This window comes from Oryza brachyantha, chromosome 4, assembly GCF_000231095.2.
Source record: "Oryza brachyantha chromosome 4, ObraRS2, whole genome shotgun sequence".
In the NCBI taxonomy this organism is placed as follows: Eukaryota; Viridiplantae; Streptophyta; class Magnoliopsida; order Poales; family Poaceae; genus Oryza; species Oryza brachyantha.
The window spans coordinates 11,039,822-11,056,357 of record NC_023166.2 but is presented as its reverse complement, the minus strand read 5'-3'; the positions used below and the strand labels follow the sequence as shown (position 1 = coordinate 11,056,357).

Genomic DNA, 16,536 nt, shown 5'->3' with positions numbered 1-16,536 from the left:
ATGCTGTCCCTTTGCGTGTGCAATAGCTCCACTGATATAGCAACTGCCACCAGTTGCATTGAGTGATAACCTCTCAACTAATAATTCGAAAAATGAACAGATAACACCTCCTGAAGTTTAGTTAACAAAGGATAAATTCTTTGCTACCCTTTCTATTGTGTCCACATTGATACATCCATCCATCCATGCATACAATCGATGAATTCGTTCATTGTTTAGTTTCTCCCAGCTATCTTACTACATTCTGATGGAAATAATGCGCTGTTAAAGGTTAATTATTTCATTAATTTTAAATCCTAATGCTAGACACACAGTACGTGTGTGCTGGATGGTTGCATATATACATGAATATGCAACATGCTGTTTGGATACATGCAGAAACAACGGCTTGTGCTGATTTCTTGGCGAGTCAAGCTCGGTTTTCTTGTTGATGCGAGAACGTGCGCGTGCGGCTGTTGCGGCAGCAGCGTATCACGTGCAATCGATCCGGCCTAGACGCAACGGAATAACAGATGAGAGGAAATACTACCGTTTTATGATAAGCTCTATATATATGAGTCAATAAGACGTCCTTACAGATACACAGAACAATAGTCTCTACTTCTCACTGCTTTCTCTATTGTCATCGTGCTGCGTCGCCATACGATCCGAACCGGCCGTGGTGGTCGTCGTGCAGCGAGCATCCCGGCGAGCGGTGTCTCCGAGCCTTTGTCGCGTATGCACCTGCATGGCGGCAGTGTAAAGGTTTTAGGGCAACGTAAATATACGCGGCCGCTCAACGTCGTCAACAATTCGATCTTCTTCTTAGTTTTGCAGCACCTGCACGTGAGTTGAAGATTCGTCTTCATCTTCGTCGAATCACTCCAGTGACTACACTGCATCGAGAGGTTGATCTACATCGATCTGTTCAGTGAGTATATATGTGCTGAATCCTTCAATCCATCTCACTGAATTCAGTTGTTGTCTAGTCCAGAATTATTACGTACCTTTTTTGTATGGTACTGTTCCTTTTAGATTAAAATATTGCGGCTAGATTACCAACTGAATAGCCTAATGACATGCATGCTGGTTTGTTTAATTATGTTTCGTTCACTGGCTAGCCTGATAGGCGGTATGAATATATACTGCAATGGTTTATGCAGTTTGGATTTGTTAAGTCTATTAGCTAATCTTGCAGTAGAATTAATTATTGCTAATTCTGTTATGCAAATGATTATGTTTGGAATTAAATTAGTGGCTAAGTATGTCTTAATTCCAACACATTCCACTTGTCATTACTTATCTCTTCTCAACGACACAGATTGCTTGTTCCAGCACTGAATGTGCTGCCAGGTAAAGCTCATCTTCACTCAACAACCATACAGGCTAATGTTAACTAGCCAGCAGAATGTTGATTAATTAAGCCACACTTGAGGTTAATTAATCTAGACTAGCTACCACTCCTCCATGGTTCTTCCATAATCTGTAAAAAAAAACTGTACATGTCATCCTCTTCTGCTGGGAATGTATTCATTTATTTTTTGAAAAGAATAGGTCATGAACAGCATCTCTAACGCAATTGGTTGCTTCTTGCACTGCACATGTGTATATGCATGCATGCTCTGCTTGTTGGATTGGACCAAGCCCTAGATGAGACTGAAAGCTGCAAGTGTCAACTGCTTCAGCTTGCTCTCCATAGCTATAAAAGTAGCTCAAATGTGGACTAATTAGCTCCATATCATCTCACAAATCCCTCACAAAAACTGCCATTTACATCTCAAGAACAGAAAAGGTTTTGTTCTTTTCCTTTGTTAGCTATATATAAATTCAATGGAAGTAGGACGAACCTACGAGACTCCGCCGCCGCCGGGCAATTACACACCGCCTCCGGTCCCGTCGCCGCCGCCGCCGACGACGCACGTCACGATCATCGTCATCGTCGTCCCGATCGTCGGCTTCATCTGCCTCGGCCTGCTCGCCGCGCTGCTGTTCGTCCTCTTCAGGAGGCGGCGGCGCCGCGGCCGGTGCGACGAGGAGGAGGAGGCCAAGGTCGACGAGGTGGAGGACGTGGAGGTGAAGGTCACGGAGCACGTCCGCATCGTGGAGGGGGTGGTCGGCGAGGCCGGGGTCGTCGGCGTGGCCGGGGCCGTCGCGGCGTCCGCGGGCGGCGGCTGTGAAGGAGGCGGCGGCGGCGGCGCCTACGGTGGCGCCAGCGCCGCCGCCGGCGCCGTGGTGGCGGAGACGGTGGCGGCCGGGGCGGTCGTCGTCGACGACGAGATCAAGGTGGAGGAGCACGTCGTGAAGGTGACCGAGGCGGCGGCGGCTCGACGGCATCGGGATGAGTGATTGATTGATCACTGCACTGATCATGGGGTGGCTTTGCATGGTGACGATGTGTTTGCAATTGTGATATTATTTGTGTGTCGATGATGAAATTGCTTGTGATTAAATTGTGTGGTGGATATGGGTATGTAAATTTGTCATGTCAAATTTGAATTCTTAAATATTAATTTCCACTGTATATGAATGCATTCGTATCCTTCCATTAATTGGAATATATGTTCTGTGAAAAAAAGATAATGTTGTTGGCCTGTCGATACTTAGACCTTTGTAGGGCGATTGACAGCACATTTACAAATGAAAAGTAATTTATGAATAAAATTTATATATGTATTTTCAGCGATTTAAAAATCAAGGCTAGAAATAAACTTTGGTAAAAAAAACTCTAAAATCAATTCTAAATTTAAGTTAAAAATCTAAATTTTAGCTTATAATCATAAACAGAAGCAAAAATATGAGAGTTGTGGAATTTCTAGCAGACAAGCATTCATAATGACGTTGTTTTTTTGATCCATCGGTATTGGTTCGTTCTATCGTTGCGAAACAGAATTCATCAAGTTTTGGATTATCCACCCATCAATATATATTATACAAACTATGTTTCGATCAAACCATCTTAGGTGTGAAAGGAGATCGTCGATACTTCTTTCACTCTTTAGGTTAGTATCACATATAGCATTTCCTATTGTCTTTTTAGACATAGTTAACTTTGGGATATATGTCTGACTGTCGTCCATCTTATTCAAAAAATACTTACAAATATTTAATTTTAGTATAAACAAAACAAATATTACTTAAATAATTTTAAATATAATGAATGATCAAACATATGTTTAAAGTTAGAAGTGTCAAAATTAAAAATCGGTTGGAGTATATCACCTTCGTGATTGAGCATTTAACATACATACATTTTACAGTTTACATAAATTAGTTGCTACGTTGATCGGACAACAAAGAGAAAAATATACCCTGCAGTCTTTTCGTAAAAAGAAATCAAAGGACCTCATCTTTTGGCTCATGCTTGAGTTTATGAGCCAAAATTTAAACTTTTAACTTTAAATTTAAAGATAATTTTGAGTTTTTATATCATAGTTTATTTTCTACCCTTTACTTTTATATTGATAAAAACCCATATATAAAAGTTTCTCATAAACTATTTTTCATTTGTAAATATGCCGTTTGACTTTTTTTCCAGGGTAAAGCCAAACAATATGGGTAAAAGAGAAAATCTACTCCATTTAATTAATTATTTAATATTTAGTCAACTAGATTAGAACGGTGTGAATTCATTATTTCATTACCATAGACATATATAGCTAGCTAATTAAGGTGGAATTTCACAAGTAGTGACAACATTACTGGGTCATATATGCTACTGCCTCCGTCTCTAAATGTTTGGCGTCGTTGATTTTTTATAAACGTTTGACTATTCGTCTTATTAAAAAAATTTGTCAAATATGTAAATCTATATATATGCATAAAAGTATATTTAACAATAAATAAAATGATATAAAAATAATTAATAATTATGTAAATTTTTTGAATAAGACAAATAGTTATACGTGTATAAAAAAATCAACAGCGTCAAACATTTAGGAAAGGAGGGAGTACATTAATATTTGGATATATTAGTTTTTATATGTGGCTTGTTTGGATAATGAGATAGGACGAGTCTGATTGGGATAGACTGCGACAGGGAAGAAATGGATGAAGGGCTATACTGAAATGGAGAGAAAAGAATGAATGGTTAATTAAGATTTTAATAATACCCTTTTGGTGTGGGGTAAGAAATCATTTCCCTAGCTCATCGATCCATTAGCCAAACATGAGCCCGGAGGATGTAAAATCAAAAGGTTGAATCTAAAGGATTAATTTAATTACAAATCCATCTTTGAAGCATGCATGAAATACATGCACTACTCATGAGTGCATGTTAATTAATTAGCTAGTGATGTGTGCTGCGTGTGTGTATATATATATATCACCCGCGTGCAATAATCCAAGAAAGTAAATCAAATTAAATTTCCAAACAGGACCAATTGTTACATCTCATTACCTTTTTTTTCTTTTTTCTTTTTTTTGCTTGCATACGTACACACACAACAATGACGATGTGTTGTAGTACAACGCATATATGCATGTGTGCCAGCGGCTACCCTTTCTCCGGTCGTAGCAGTATATACTGAGTGTGAATCCACGCGAATGCTAAGCTTCAAGGAACCGATCAATAAAGATTCCATTGTAAAATTTAATTAGTTTTGATCTAATTTCTCCCTTAACTATGTATGCAAGTGGAACCTGTGTATCACAATTTAGTTTAGTTTAGTTTAATTTAATTTCCTTAACTATATATGCAAGTGGGCGTAGAACCTGTATATCATATACTGAAGTAAAAGAATGGAAAGAAACTTTATTCAGGCCGTCTGGCGGATAAGTGTAGGATGTCAACCTGCATACATATATACTACTTGTCTACATGTAATCTTCACTCTTCAATTGGCAACTGGGTGTATCTTAAGACGTTCCCAAAAATAATCGCAGAGAATTGACCATGCATGCATGTATCCTAGCTAATTGAAATTGCTTGTGTGTTTTACCAAAATAGTTGACCTGATGAAAAACAATTGTACATGTGCGCAGATAGCGTACGTATGCCTACATCAGCTATAGAGAGCCAATAAACCGCGCTTAATTAACTACAGCATATCCAAGAGACCACCTATTTAACTTGTCATACTAAATTTTAGTAATTATGTTAAAAAAAATATCTTTCAAGTGACTACTTATTTGATTTGTCGTGTTATTTAAATAACTAAACTTGCGTTCTCAATGACCAAATCTAGCAAGTTATCCTCCCATTCAGCAGGATTGCCATCTATGGTCTCATATGGTTGGGTCTACAAGTCACCTCCTGGCTGTTAGGATTTCGAGACTGGAGATGAAGAGTTTGTTAAAATACACATCAATTTGAAGATAGAATTTTTTTATATGAATGACTAAATTAAAATTTGAAGAGTCAAATTTTAGTCGTTCTCTTTAAGATCATACGCATATTCCACTATCTTTTGGTTTATACATAGTTTATTTTTTTTACATAATGTTTAACCATTTATCATAAAAAAATTTAGTGCAAATATGTAAAAATACAAGCCATGGTTAAAGCTTACTTAACAACAAAATATGTCATAGCAAAATAAGTATCTAAATTCTTTGAATAAGAAAAATGATTAAATGATATGACAAAAGTTAACGTTGAAAGTGTAAACACCCCTAGTGGGTTTTGGTTAAAAAATAAAAAAAAGATATTTAGAAAACTAGCCTGTACATGGAGTAGAGCACAGGACATTAGTTTGACGCAATGACATGCGACAAAGAAGGACCCCCACCATATGAAAGAAAATGAAAAGGCGAAGGACTTGAAGAGATTAAAAACTAAAATTTTTCTTATTGAGTCATCAGGTATGTCGTACTGGGTTCAATTCGAGGTCACAACTAAAACTAAGTGCTATAGTTGAATTCTTACGGTTAGAAGAGCGATACGCTATGCACCACTTGCACTTGGGTTGGTTTTGAGTGTAGAAGCATATTTGAGGTATTCAATGACTACTCCCGAACACTCCTAACAAATTCTCACTATCGAAAAAAGAGTTTGTACAATACCAGGTCTTAGGAACATGAGGCTCCGATAGGAACTCTATTTCCAATAAAGAGTATCTACCATAGTAGTATCTGGTCCTAGGAGGATTAAGTATGTTTCTATGTAGCCAACTGTTAGCGAATACTTTGGTGGGTTTTATCGGAGTCTCCGGTATTTGAATTCTGATAGTAACCACTAGTTCAGAGTAGGTGAGGCATTTAACCCCTACCACCCCCATTTTAGAGGTTGGCAGGTGAGGCATTTAACCCCTACCACCCCCATTTTAGAGGTTGGCTGTCACTTCATCCTCACATATCCCCTCCTTCGGACAATCCAATTTCTCACTTTTGATTTTTGAGCTATATTTATATAATTGCGCTACCCTAACCCCCCTCCCTAGGATTCTCCGATTTCTCCTTGCTTGGTTTTTGAGCCATATTCATGTAATTACGCTACTAGTTATGCTATAGTTATAATTCAATTCAATTTTAGGGACTTAGGTCAAAAGTAATACATAGCTAATCCTAAGGATATCTAGTATATCTAGTAAATAGTTTCCCCGATCTTACAGGAGGCTTTCTGTACTTGTATATTTTTAAAGAAGTAACTTTTGTAGGAGGATGGATTTAAATTTATATATTTGTAATGCGATATATATTGTTAATTTATATATATATATATATATATTATAGCTATTTAAATAACATGTAAAAAAGAGAATGTCCCACAAAAATTTAGAAGAGTTTCATATTGCATAAATATTGAACAGTTGTTCTTATCTAGCTAGCTAGTGAGTTATCCCCTCACGCCAAAACATGTGTTGACCTACTTAAGTACATACTTATACGAGTTATAATCTCCAAGTTGGTGCAATATACTTATGTTTATCACAACATTAAGTCGTTTATTTGTATATGCATGGTAGAGTAGTTTTATTTACGACCAAGCCGGCCAGTCCTACACTTCTACCTCTCTCTCTCTCTCTATGTGAGTTAGCTCTGGTCTCATGTATTTAATTGTATACAGCTAAGTATGCACAAGTGCACAACTAAATTACCAGTAACTTTATAGTACATCCAATTAGCCACCACCTCATAGGTGTTGTGTGTACGTTCAATTAGCCTACAAACTTAATCTTCTTTGGGTGACCACGATAGATATATTTTGTGTTTACAGAGAAACTTACCTAGTGAAGTACACATTCGGAAATAATCGATACATTTTCTACCAAAATTTGTGGTAACTAATTAATTAACGGATGGTTTGCTTTGCAACGTGTACCACATTGCATATGACGTATGATAGCTAGTTAGGACCAAGCAAGCTGCAGGATGCATGCATGTTGTCTAATGACTACTCCCTCCGTCCCAAAATAAACCAACTTTTCACTTTTTATCTACGATTTTTGACTCTTCGTCTTATTCAAATTTTCTTTGCGATTGATATTTTTGTTTTTATTAGATGATAAATCATGAATAGTATTGTACATGTGACTATTTTTTTTCTAATTTTCTAAAAAACTTTCAAATAAGACGAATGGTCAAACGTTGGACACAAAAATAGGAGAATTGATAAGACAGAGCAAGTAAGCTGGTGTTTGGGACAAATGACTTATTTTTATAGTCTCTTGTCCCATCGAATGCTTGGACGCTTATTATAAATAGTAAACGTAAACTATTAATAAAACTCATCCATAATCTTGGACTAATTCGTGAGACGAATCTATTGAGCCTAATTAATTTATGATTAGCCTATGGGGTGCTACAGTAAACATGCTCTAATTATGGATTAATTAGGCTTAAAAAATTCATCTCGTGGATTATCACTCATTTATGAAATTAGTATTTTATTAGTCTATGTTTAATTAATACTTTAAATTAGTGTTCAAGCATCCGATGTTACATAGGGCTAAAAAGTTTAGTCCCATCTAACTAACCCCTAAACTATATACGAAGAATTTGTATATACTCTTCTAGTTGTAATCTTTTGAGTACATAGCTAACGTATATAGCTACGTAACAAAGTGCCGCTATATATGCATGCTTGCAGCTCAGACAGTTGGAGATCAAGCTACTACATTGCTAATTAAGCTCAGAATTGTACACGCTTTACTAGCCAGTGTACTTTCTCTGAATTTTGTTCATGGCCAGAGGCAAATTCGAATTCAAATCATTTTGGCGGGTCGAGCCACCGGCGCCGCAGCCATACGTCGTCCCACCTTACCAAACACCTCCGCCATGCGGTCCACCGCCACCACCACCTCCACCTCCTCCTCCTCCACCTCCTCCGCCGCCGCCACCTCCACCGCCGCCGCCACCACCGCCTCCCCCTCCACCGCCACCTCCACCACCGCCGCCACCCCCTCCCCCACCGCCGCCACCGAATAACATCGTGGTGATAGTGGTGGTCCCCATCGCCGGGCTGGTGTTCCTGGGGCTGCTCTTGGGGCTGTTCCTATTGGCGCGGCGGCGGCGGCGGGAGGCGGAGATGGCAGAGGTGGTGGTGGAGGAGGAGGACGACGTGGAGGTGTCCCACCACGTGCACGCCGAGGAGCACGTCGTGGCCGGGCCGTCGGGGGAGATGCTGAAGGTGCTCGACGTCACCGACGAGGTCGACGTCCACGAGCACATCGTCCGGCACGAGCACGAGCGCGACATCGAAGAGCAAGGGTGACCACAGTGATCACCACCAAGCATGAACATAACCTTGGCTAGCTATCTCAGTTAACTATTCCTATCGGCCTAAAATATATCAAATATATAATATGATTAGATAATTATCTAGTACTAAAAATTTAGACCACGTATCTAAATTTGTGGTACTAGATGATGTCTAATTATTCGTACTAGATTGATATATTTTAGAACGGTGAGAGTAGCCGAATCGTTGGTTGAACTTTGTGATTGTGTAGATATACATGCATGGAAATTTAATTCCTGCCGGCTTGTCGTTACGTGTGCGTGCGTGTATGAAGTGAAATCGCGATGCATGCTTGCGCATGCCGTGCGCGAGCTAGCTAGCTAATTGGTTTATCAAAGTAAATATAGTTTGATTTAAACATTTGTCCATACAAAGTTGGAGCTAATTATAACTAATGCAACTGTCAAGATATTCTTCTTAGAGCAAGGTCAATAGAGAAGGTGATGCTAGTTCTAAAATTTTTTCATGTCTCATCAAGAGCTGTATATAATAGAGTCACTTATACAATACTAACACATATACTACATCATTGATATATAACCCACCTTGGCACCTTGGAGTCTGGGCTGTAGTTAGGTATAAATCTATTTTTTTTCTCCCTCCGCTCTTGGCATAGGCCGCCCGGCCTGGCACGGCCCAGGCACGGTCGGACCCGTGTCGGAATGCGTCGGGACAGTACGGCTCGATCAGCCTACTGGGCCGTAACGTGCTGGCCCACGGGTGACACCGCCGGCCCAAGCACGGCCCAATATCACTCGGGCCATGCCGGGCTGGCCCGAAGGCACGACGGTCCACCACTCCACCGTGCTTCTTCAATAAATAAGTCTATATCTTATCTCTCACTTCTCTGGGCTATTGAAATAAGTTTATTTCTCTACCCTCTTCTTTCGGTTGTTACATCTATATATAGTTAGAATAAATCTATTTTGCATACCTTTACTTTTGGGCTATACCTTAAATGAATAAATTAAGTTTATTTTAGGTCCCTAATTATTTTTATTATTGAATCGGGTCGTGCCAGGCCGGCCGAGCATGCCAAGGTGCGGCTCAGACATGGCCCAACCATCAGGCCGGCCCGAGCCCGACACGGCGACACCGACTAGGCCGCTAGTGCTTGGGTCAGGTCGCGACGCCGAGCCTTGGGCGGGCCGTCGGGCCTCGGGCAACGAGTGTGTGCAGCTAGCGTGTGCCTGTACATCCGCTTTAGAGAGCCTAACGTCACCAGATAATTAAAAAGTCGACTGACTAAGCTTAATTAGCATGCACATCATGTATTCATGTTCAACTACTGTATATATTCTAACTAGACTTAGGGTATTAATTAGTGTAGTGTCGTGACGTGTCACGAACACAAGAACGTATACGCGACTATGGAAAAACTAGTCGCACTTATACACTAGAGGTTCAAGTAGACGATGTATATATTTTACGTATAAATATAGAAACCTTAATATTATTACTCTTAATTTTAAAAAAATTCCATATAATTAGGTACTAAATTTTCAAACCTCAGTTTGAAAAACCTTTAGCATATAAAAAACTATACATTGTAACCTACAAATGGTAATTGCGCATAAAAAATAGTACAAACTAATATGTAAAATGTTGAGTAATTTTTTGTCAATTTACAATATGATAAAAAATAGTAAGACCAACATAAATAGAGGTATCTTTGCAGTCGGCCCAAACAAGAGATGCCTGCGAAAATGGATTTTATCAGACGCACGACGTCTGCCGCCTGTGAAGATTGTTCTTCGCAGGAAACGCTTATATGACCCGCCTATAAAGATCCATCTTCTCAGGCGGACTGCCCCCTCTAGGCCGGGTACAATTTTTGCTGACGGTGTTTTAGCTCCGAAGGACATGCCCGTCTATGAAAATCAAACCCTTTCGACGCCGAAAATGAGTTTCTAGTAGTGTGTTTGAAATGTCTCGGCTTTGTATTTCTCATTAACCTTGAGTTTTACAGGATAGGGGTATAGACTTTTATAGCCCTAGAAGACCCCTTGTACAATTACCTAAATACCCATGGGTAGTTACTAATAAAGCCTAAGGGTACTAGGGTAAAATATGTAGCTTCTTGGGAACCACCATGCCAGTTGTCTTCAGTACTCGAGTGCACTTGAGTGCTGGTCCTCAGGCATCCTGACGAGAATATTCCTTGGAGTCGTAATGAGCAAGCCTCCGTGCTTTGACAAGGGGTGCTAGTAGTGCTTAAGTGTCTCACTCGAATACCAAGACATCTTAGTCGTACATGCCACAGAGGCATGATACTCGAATACCAAGGCATCTTGGTCGTACATGTCACGGAGACATAATACTCGAGGCTCACTTTGGGGTGAATAGGATGAGAAGGAGGGGCCAGTACCAACCTATAAGTATCTAGGTAGTACTTTCCCCGATATTGCACATGTGTTCTTTAGTTTTGCAGTTTATTTTATTCTTGAGAAAGTACTGTTTGAAGTTATAGTATATGACTGTATTTTGCATGTATGATGGAACAATTAACTGTTGTTATTAGCTATCTAACTCTTCACGCAAAACAAGTTGACCCGCGTAGTTACATATTCTCATGGCAGCTGTCATCTGTCATAGCTAAACCCCAACTTGACACACTAAGTTTTCTTGTCATCACACAAATTAAGTTGTTCATGTATGCATATGCCTGGTAAAAACAAATGACATATATATAGTTAGCCTAATTGGTTCTCGTTTATAAATTTTGTAAATAAAAATGCCAACCTAGCTGGCAACCTCTGTTAATGCGATCGCACGCTCTCTCCTCCTAGTTCTAGTCTCTATGTAGTAATTATATACTGCGTGAAAGTATGTGTCCAAGTCAAAAATATGCATATATGCATATATGGTGTGTGTTCAATTAGCCAACAAATTAACATAATCTTCTTTGGGGCGATCGATATATTTAGGTTCACGGAGAAACTTACCGGTGAAGCATAATCTTACAAAAATCAATTGACTTCGTAATTAACAAACTAACTAGTTGTGCTTATTGATGATGCTTGGATGTGTCACATTGCATGCATGCATGTACTGACGACTAACCATATATATATATATATATATATATATATATATGGATTTATACAACTCTTCTACTTGTAATGTTCTAATTAAGATACCACAAAACACGTACACTAGCTCGATCACGTACGTATAGAGCTACGTGTATACCCAGCATATATACTGGAGCATACCTGCTCAAACAACACAGAGTCGTACACAGAGCTCGAGCTACCTATAGCGAATTAAGCTCGACATACAGTACGCTTTGCTACTAATTACGTGTGTCTGAATTCTGTTCATGGCTAAAGGCAAGTTCGAGCATGCATCGCTTTGGCTCGTCGAGCCGCCGCCGCAGCCATACGTCCCGCCGTACTACCTGCCGCCTCATCCGCTGCCGCTGCCGCCATGCAGCCCACCGTACATGCCACCTTCGCCGACGCCTGGTCCTGCTCCCCCGCCGACGACGCCGGCGCCGCTGCCGCCTTACAACCCGCCGCCGCCGCCGTCGCCGACGCCGTCGAGGAACGTCGTGGTGATAGTGGTGGTCCCGATCGCCGGGCTGGTGTTCCTCGGCCTGCTCGCCGGGCTGTTCATGCTGGCGTGGGCGCGGCGGCGGAGGGAGGAGACAACGACGGCGGCGGCGGTGGTGGAGGTGGACGACGTGGAGGTGGCGCACCACGTGCGCGCCGAGGAGCACGTCGTGGCCGGGCCGGCGGGGGAGATGCTGAAGGTGCTCGACGTCACCGACGAGGTCGACGTCCACGAGCACGTCGTCCGGCACGAGCGCGAACGCGACGACGTCGTCGAACGGGAAGGATGACGTACGGCGCCTCTCACTCTCTCAGCTCGATTCGATCATTCGTCCCAGCGTGAACAGAACCAGATTAGTGATTACTACTGTCGTAATTAATTAATTACCGTAATTGTGTGAGTTAAATTGTGTGTGTTATTACGTTTGAATATGGATGAAAAATTTAAGTCCGGCTTGCGTGCGTAAACTAAACTTAACCGCGATTCTTGCGTAAGCCGCGCGTGGGCTGGTCGATCTATATTTCTATTTCTTTTTTCTTCTTGGGATTGAAATATATGGTCTGTCTGTTTGTACTATTTTTTTACTAGAGTGATTTTTTAAAAGGATTTACAAGTGATTTTACTATCCTTTGGACATGGATATAACATCTTTCCATAAACATAAAATTCTACGCGCAAGACATCTAATCTAAATCTAAATCCAAAGCCTTCAAGACCGTCAGAAATTGAGCGCTCCATGGCATTTTGCTCTGGCGTGGATGTTGCAGCGTGATGACACGTCCTTTTTGCCCTGTTTTGCCTTTGGCTGCGGCGGGTCCACGGTACACCATTTGGATGCAGGGTGGCCTCGCTTCCTCTCTCGTGTGTTTCATGCTGTGGACTTAGTTCCTTTGCTTTTTCCACGTGCTCATTGGTCTTTTTCTTTCCTTTTTTTTTTCTTCTGTTGCTTTTTGCTGTGCTGCGTGCACACATGGTCCATTTACTTCTCGTGGAAAACCACATCTTATCTGATGAGGATTGGAAAGCTTAACACCTTCAAATGAACGTTGTTCAGAGCTCCTTCAGGACTCATTTAAATATGTACAAATGCCTCAAACGCGGCCCATCGATCCACATCTATGGCCCGGGCTTGCCAGCCCACGCACTTAGACGGGCCGCAATTTCGGAACATCGAAGCAAGCACACGGCCCATGTATGAAAATACATTATTTGACCTAAGTTAAATATATGAATTTAAAATATTCCAAAAGAACACATATATTCTCCCACACGAGTATACGTACGTATACCAGTGTGTACATGTCTACGTGATGGTTCATGTGTGTAGCTGACTCTATTAGCGTTGACATTTTTTTGGGCCGTGAAGTTGTGTGCTACGATAATAATTCACCTAAAAATCATATGCATATTTTTTAATTTAGATGATCGATGGATAACATCCATCCTTTGCTTCAGCAAAAGCTACAGCTAGCCACAAGTCATCAGCATATTAAAATTAATCTCGGTTACTTTTCTTGCCCGTTCGATCTCCATCTAATTATCCTCAATTTACTCAAGTCAGGTGTGTATCTTCAGAAACCGACGGAGGCGGATATGCATGAAAAGAGGGAAAAAAGAGTAAATATATCCTAATTAGACTATATATCTTAACCATGATGGCTTAGACTAAATAGTAAGCTAACTCCATGCATGCATGTTGCTGGTTCAAGTATATATCCCAATTAACTAACTAATTAATTAATTGATCTAGGGACATAAGCTTACCCAATCGATCAAAGCTCGCTTGCACATGTATTCTTATAGTTGCATGTAGTACATGACTGTAATGTAATGTATGTATGATCATGTCGAACAATGAACAATTGTCATTCTCGTGGCTATATTTACATCCCTTCACGCAAAACAAGTTGACCTGGCTGCGTTCGCCTCCCATTTCATAGCCCCAAATTACTTCGTTTTCATGCACACACTAATCGAACTGCTAAACGATATATTTTTTATAAAAATTTTCTGTAGGAAAGTTACTTTTAAAAATCATATTAATCTATTTTATATTTTTATAATTAATAATTAATTAATATATACTAATATATTACTATGTTTTTCGCGTCATATAACTAACACCCCTTTACTCACAAACGAATACGGTCCTAGTATAGTTGCGTGAGAGCAAGTTCAATTGTATAGCTAACTACTTGCTCTAATTCATCTATAGTCAATCTAATAGTCAGTTCATACAATAGCTACGTACAAAACATGTACTACCATGTCCCACCTGTCATACGCACATTGTGTCTTGGAGTCTATGCTGCAGATGGCTACAAATCTATAGCTCAATGATCTTCTCTCTTCTCTTTTATCTTCTTAAAATATGTTTATATATGACTTATAGTATAGTATTGTACCTACTCTTATAGATTGTCAGCTATGTAAGTAATTAATACTCCCAAATTGGCGAAGTTAACTTTATTCATCACACAAATTTAAGTTTATTTACATACACCTCAATTAAAAAAAGTGTGTTCGTGTACTATGTACGGTAGAGCCAGCGACCTTAATTTTGTTGTTGTTTATAAAAGACCAACCTAGCTGGAGGCTGGAACCAACTATGAAGTTGCATTCAAACCTCGATCGATTAATGTGATCGCACGTTCTCTCTCTCTCTCCCTCCCTCCAGTATAGACACCTCATATGTATGTTCAGTTCGACACCAAACCAACTTAATTAATCTTATACTTAGGCAGCGTTCGGAGGAGCAGTAATGGTGTTAGTTATTAAAAAATATATTATTTATTGATTATTAAAAAATATAAAATAGATTGATATGATTTTTAATTAACTTTTCTATATAAAATTTTCGTAAAAAATATACCGTTTAGTAATTCGGAAACATACACGTGGAAAACAAGAAAATATGTAATTCGGGAACATACACGTGGAAAACAAGAAAATATGGGTTAAGATAACTATCACCGGAACGCGACCTTATAGTTCTGTAGCTAATTAATTGACGAGCTGCTTGCATGTTTCACATTGCCTGCGTATAAATGTTGCGTATGATCATTAGGGCCAATTAGCAGAACGGTGCATGTGATTATCCAAGTAGATTAGCTAATTATATGGATTTTATATACGATCTTCTAGTGCTTGCAATTAATCTAGGTAGTTAGCAACGAACCCTAGCTAGCTCGCTCACTATATATATGCTACCTAGATACGTATAGTTAGCTAATTAAGCTCGTCGTAGGACGTACGCTTTATTAGTACTGTCTCTGAATTGAATTTTGTCGATATGGCGAAAGGCGAAGAAGCGTCGTTTTGGCGCGCCGACCCGCCGCCGCCGCCGCCCACGCCTGCGCGGCCGCCGTGCAGCTCAGCGCGCCTGCCGCTGTCGCCGCCGCCGCCGCCGCCGTACATGCTACCACGGAATTCGCCGCAGCCGCAGCCGCAGCATCGCCATTATCACCACCCGCCGAGTCCGGCTCCTGCACCGGCGCCGGCGCCCGGTGGCCCTCACGTTCCACCGTCGTACCCCCCTTACCACCACCACCACCACCCGCCCGCTCATGCTCCGGCGCCGGCGCCGAATGGGCATCACGCTCCTCCTCCTCTTCCTCCAAAGCCGGCGCCGGCGCCGACGCCGTACTACAATTACAACCCGCTGCCACCGCCGCCGACGCCTTACTACCCGCCGCCGCCGCCGTCGAGGCACACGCACACCGTGGTGATAGCGGTGGTGGTCCCGATCGCCGGGCTGGTGTTCCTCGGGCTGATCGCGGGGCTGCTCCTGCTGGCGCGGCGGCGGAGGGAGAAGGAGGAGGAGGAGGCGGTGGTGGTGGAAGATGATGTGGTCCACCACCACGTGCGCGTGGAGGAGCACGCCGAGCCCGGGCCGGCGCCGGGGCAGACGATGAACTTGATCGACATCACCGACGAGGTCGACGTCCACCGGGAGCAGCACATCGTCAGGCACGAGCACGAACACGAAAGAGAGGAGTGACCATGGCATGGCAATGGCAGGCATGGCCGCGCGTCCCGATCGCTAATTCGTCCCAAAGCATGAACAAAAACCTGGTTATATATATATGCCTCACATAATTGCAGTGATTAGCATATAATTATTTGTTAAATTAAAATGTGTGATTACGCCTTTCACAGGAGCCGTTCGCGAGAGAGAGAGCTGGAAGAACTTTGTTTTGTAATTTCCATTCATTCTTAATATGGTTGTATTTTTTATTGGATTGAAATGTATGATCTGTTTGTTTGTGCTGCATGCATGATTACTATACCTTTATAAACGTGATGAGACCTTTTCACTAGTATAC

General features: G+C 41.2%; 2 protein-coding genes across 2 annotated transcripts; both read left to right on the top strand.

Moving 5' to 3' along the window:
- Positions 1-8,098: 8,098 nt before the first annotated feature.
- Positions 8,099-8,629, top strand: LOC121054194 (protein TRACHEARY ELEMENT DIFFERENTIATION-RELATED 7-like). The gene has a single exon (XM_040523205.1). It carries the CDS (start codon positions 8,099-8,101, stop codon positions 8,627-8,629), a length of 531 nt encoding a protein of 176 aa, XP_040379139.1.
- Positions 8,630-11,978: 3,349 nt separating this feature from the next.
- LOC121054133 (protein TRACHEARY ELEMENT DIFFERENTIATION-RELATED 7-like) lies at positions 11,979-12,500 on the top strand. The gene has a single exon (XM_040522951.1). It carries the CDS (start codon positions 11,979-11,981, stop codon positions 12,498-12,500), a length of 522 nt encoding a protein of 173 aa, XP_040378885.1.
- Positions 12,501-16,536: the final 4,036 nt, after the last annotated feature.

Coding starts and splice junctions, on each gene's coding strand:
- LOC121054194 (XM_040523205.1), top strand. CDS start 8,099: ATGGCCAGAGGCAAATTCGAATTCAAATCATTTTGGCGGGTCGAGCCA.
- LOC121054133 (XM_040522951.1), top strand. CDS start 11,979: ATGGCTAAAGGCAAGTTCGAGCATGCATCGCTTTGGCTCGTCGAGCCG.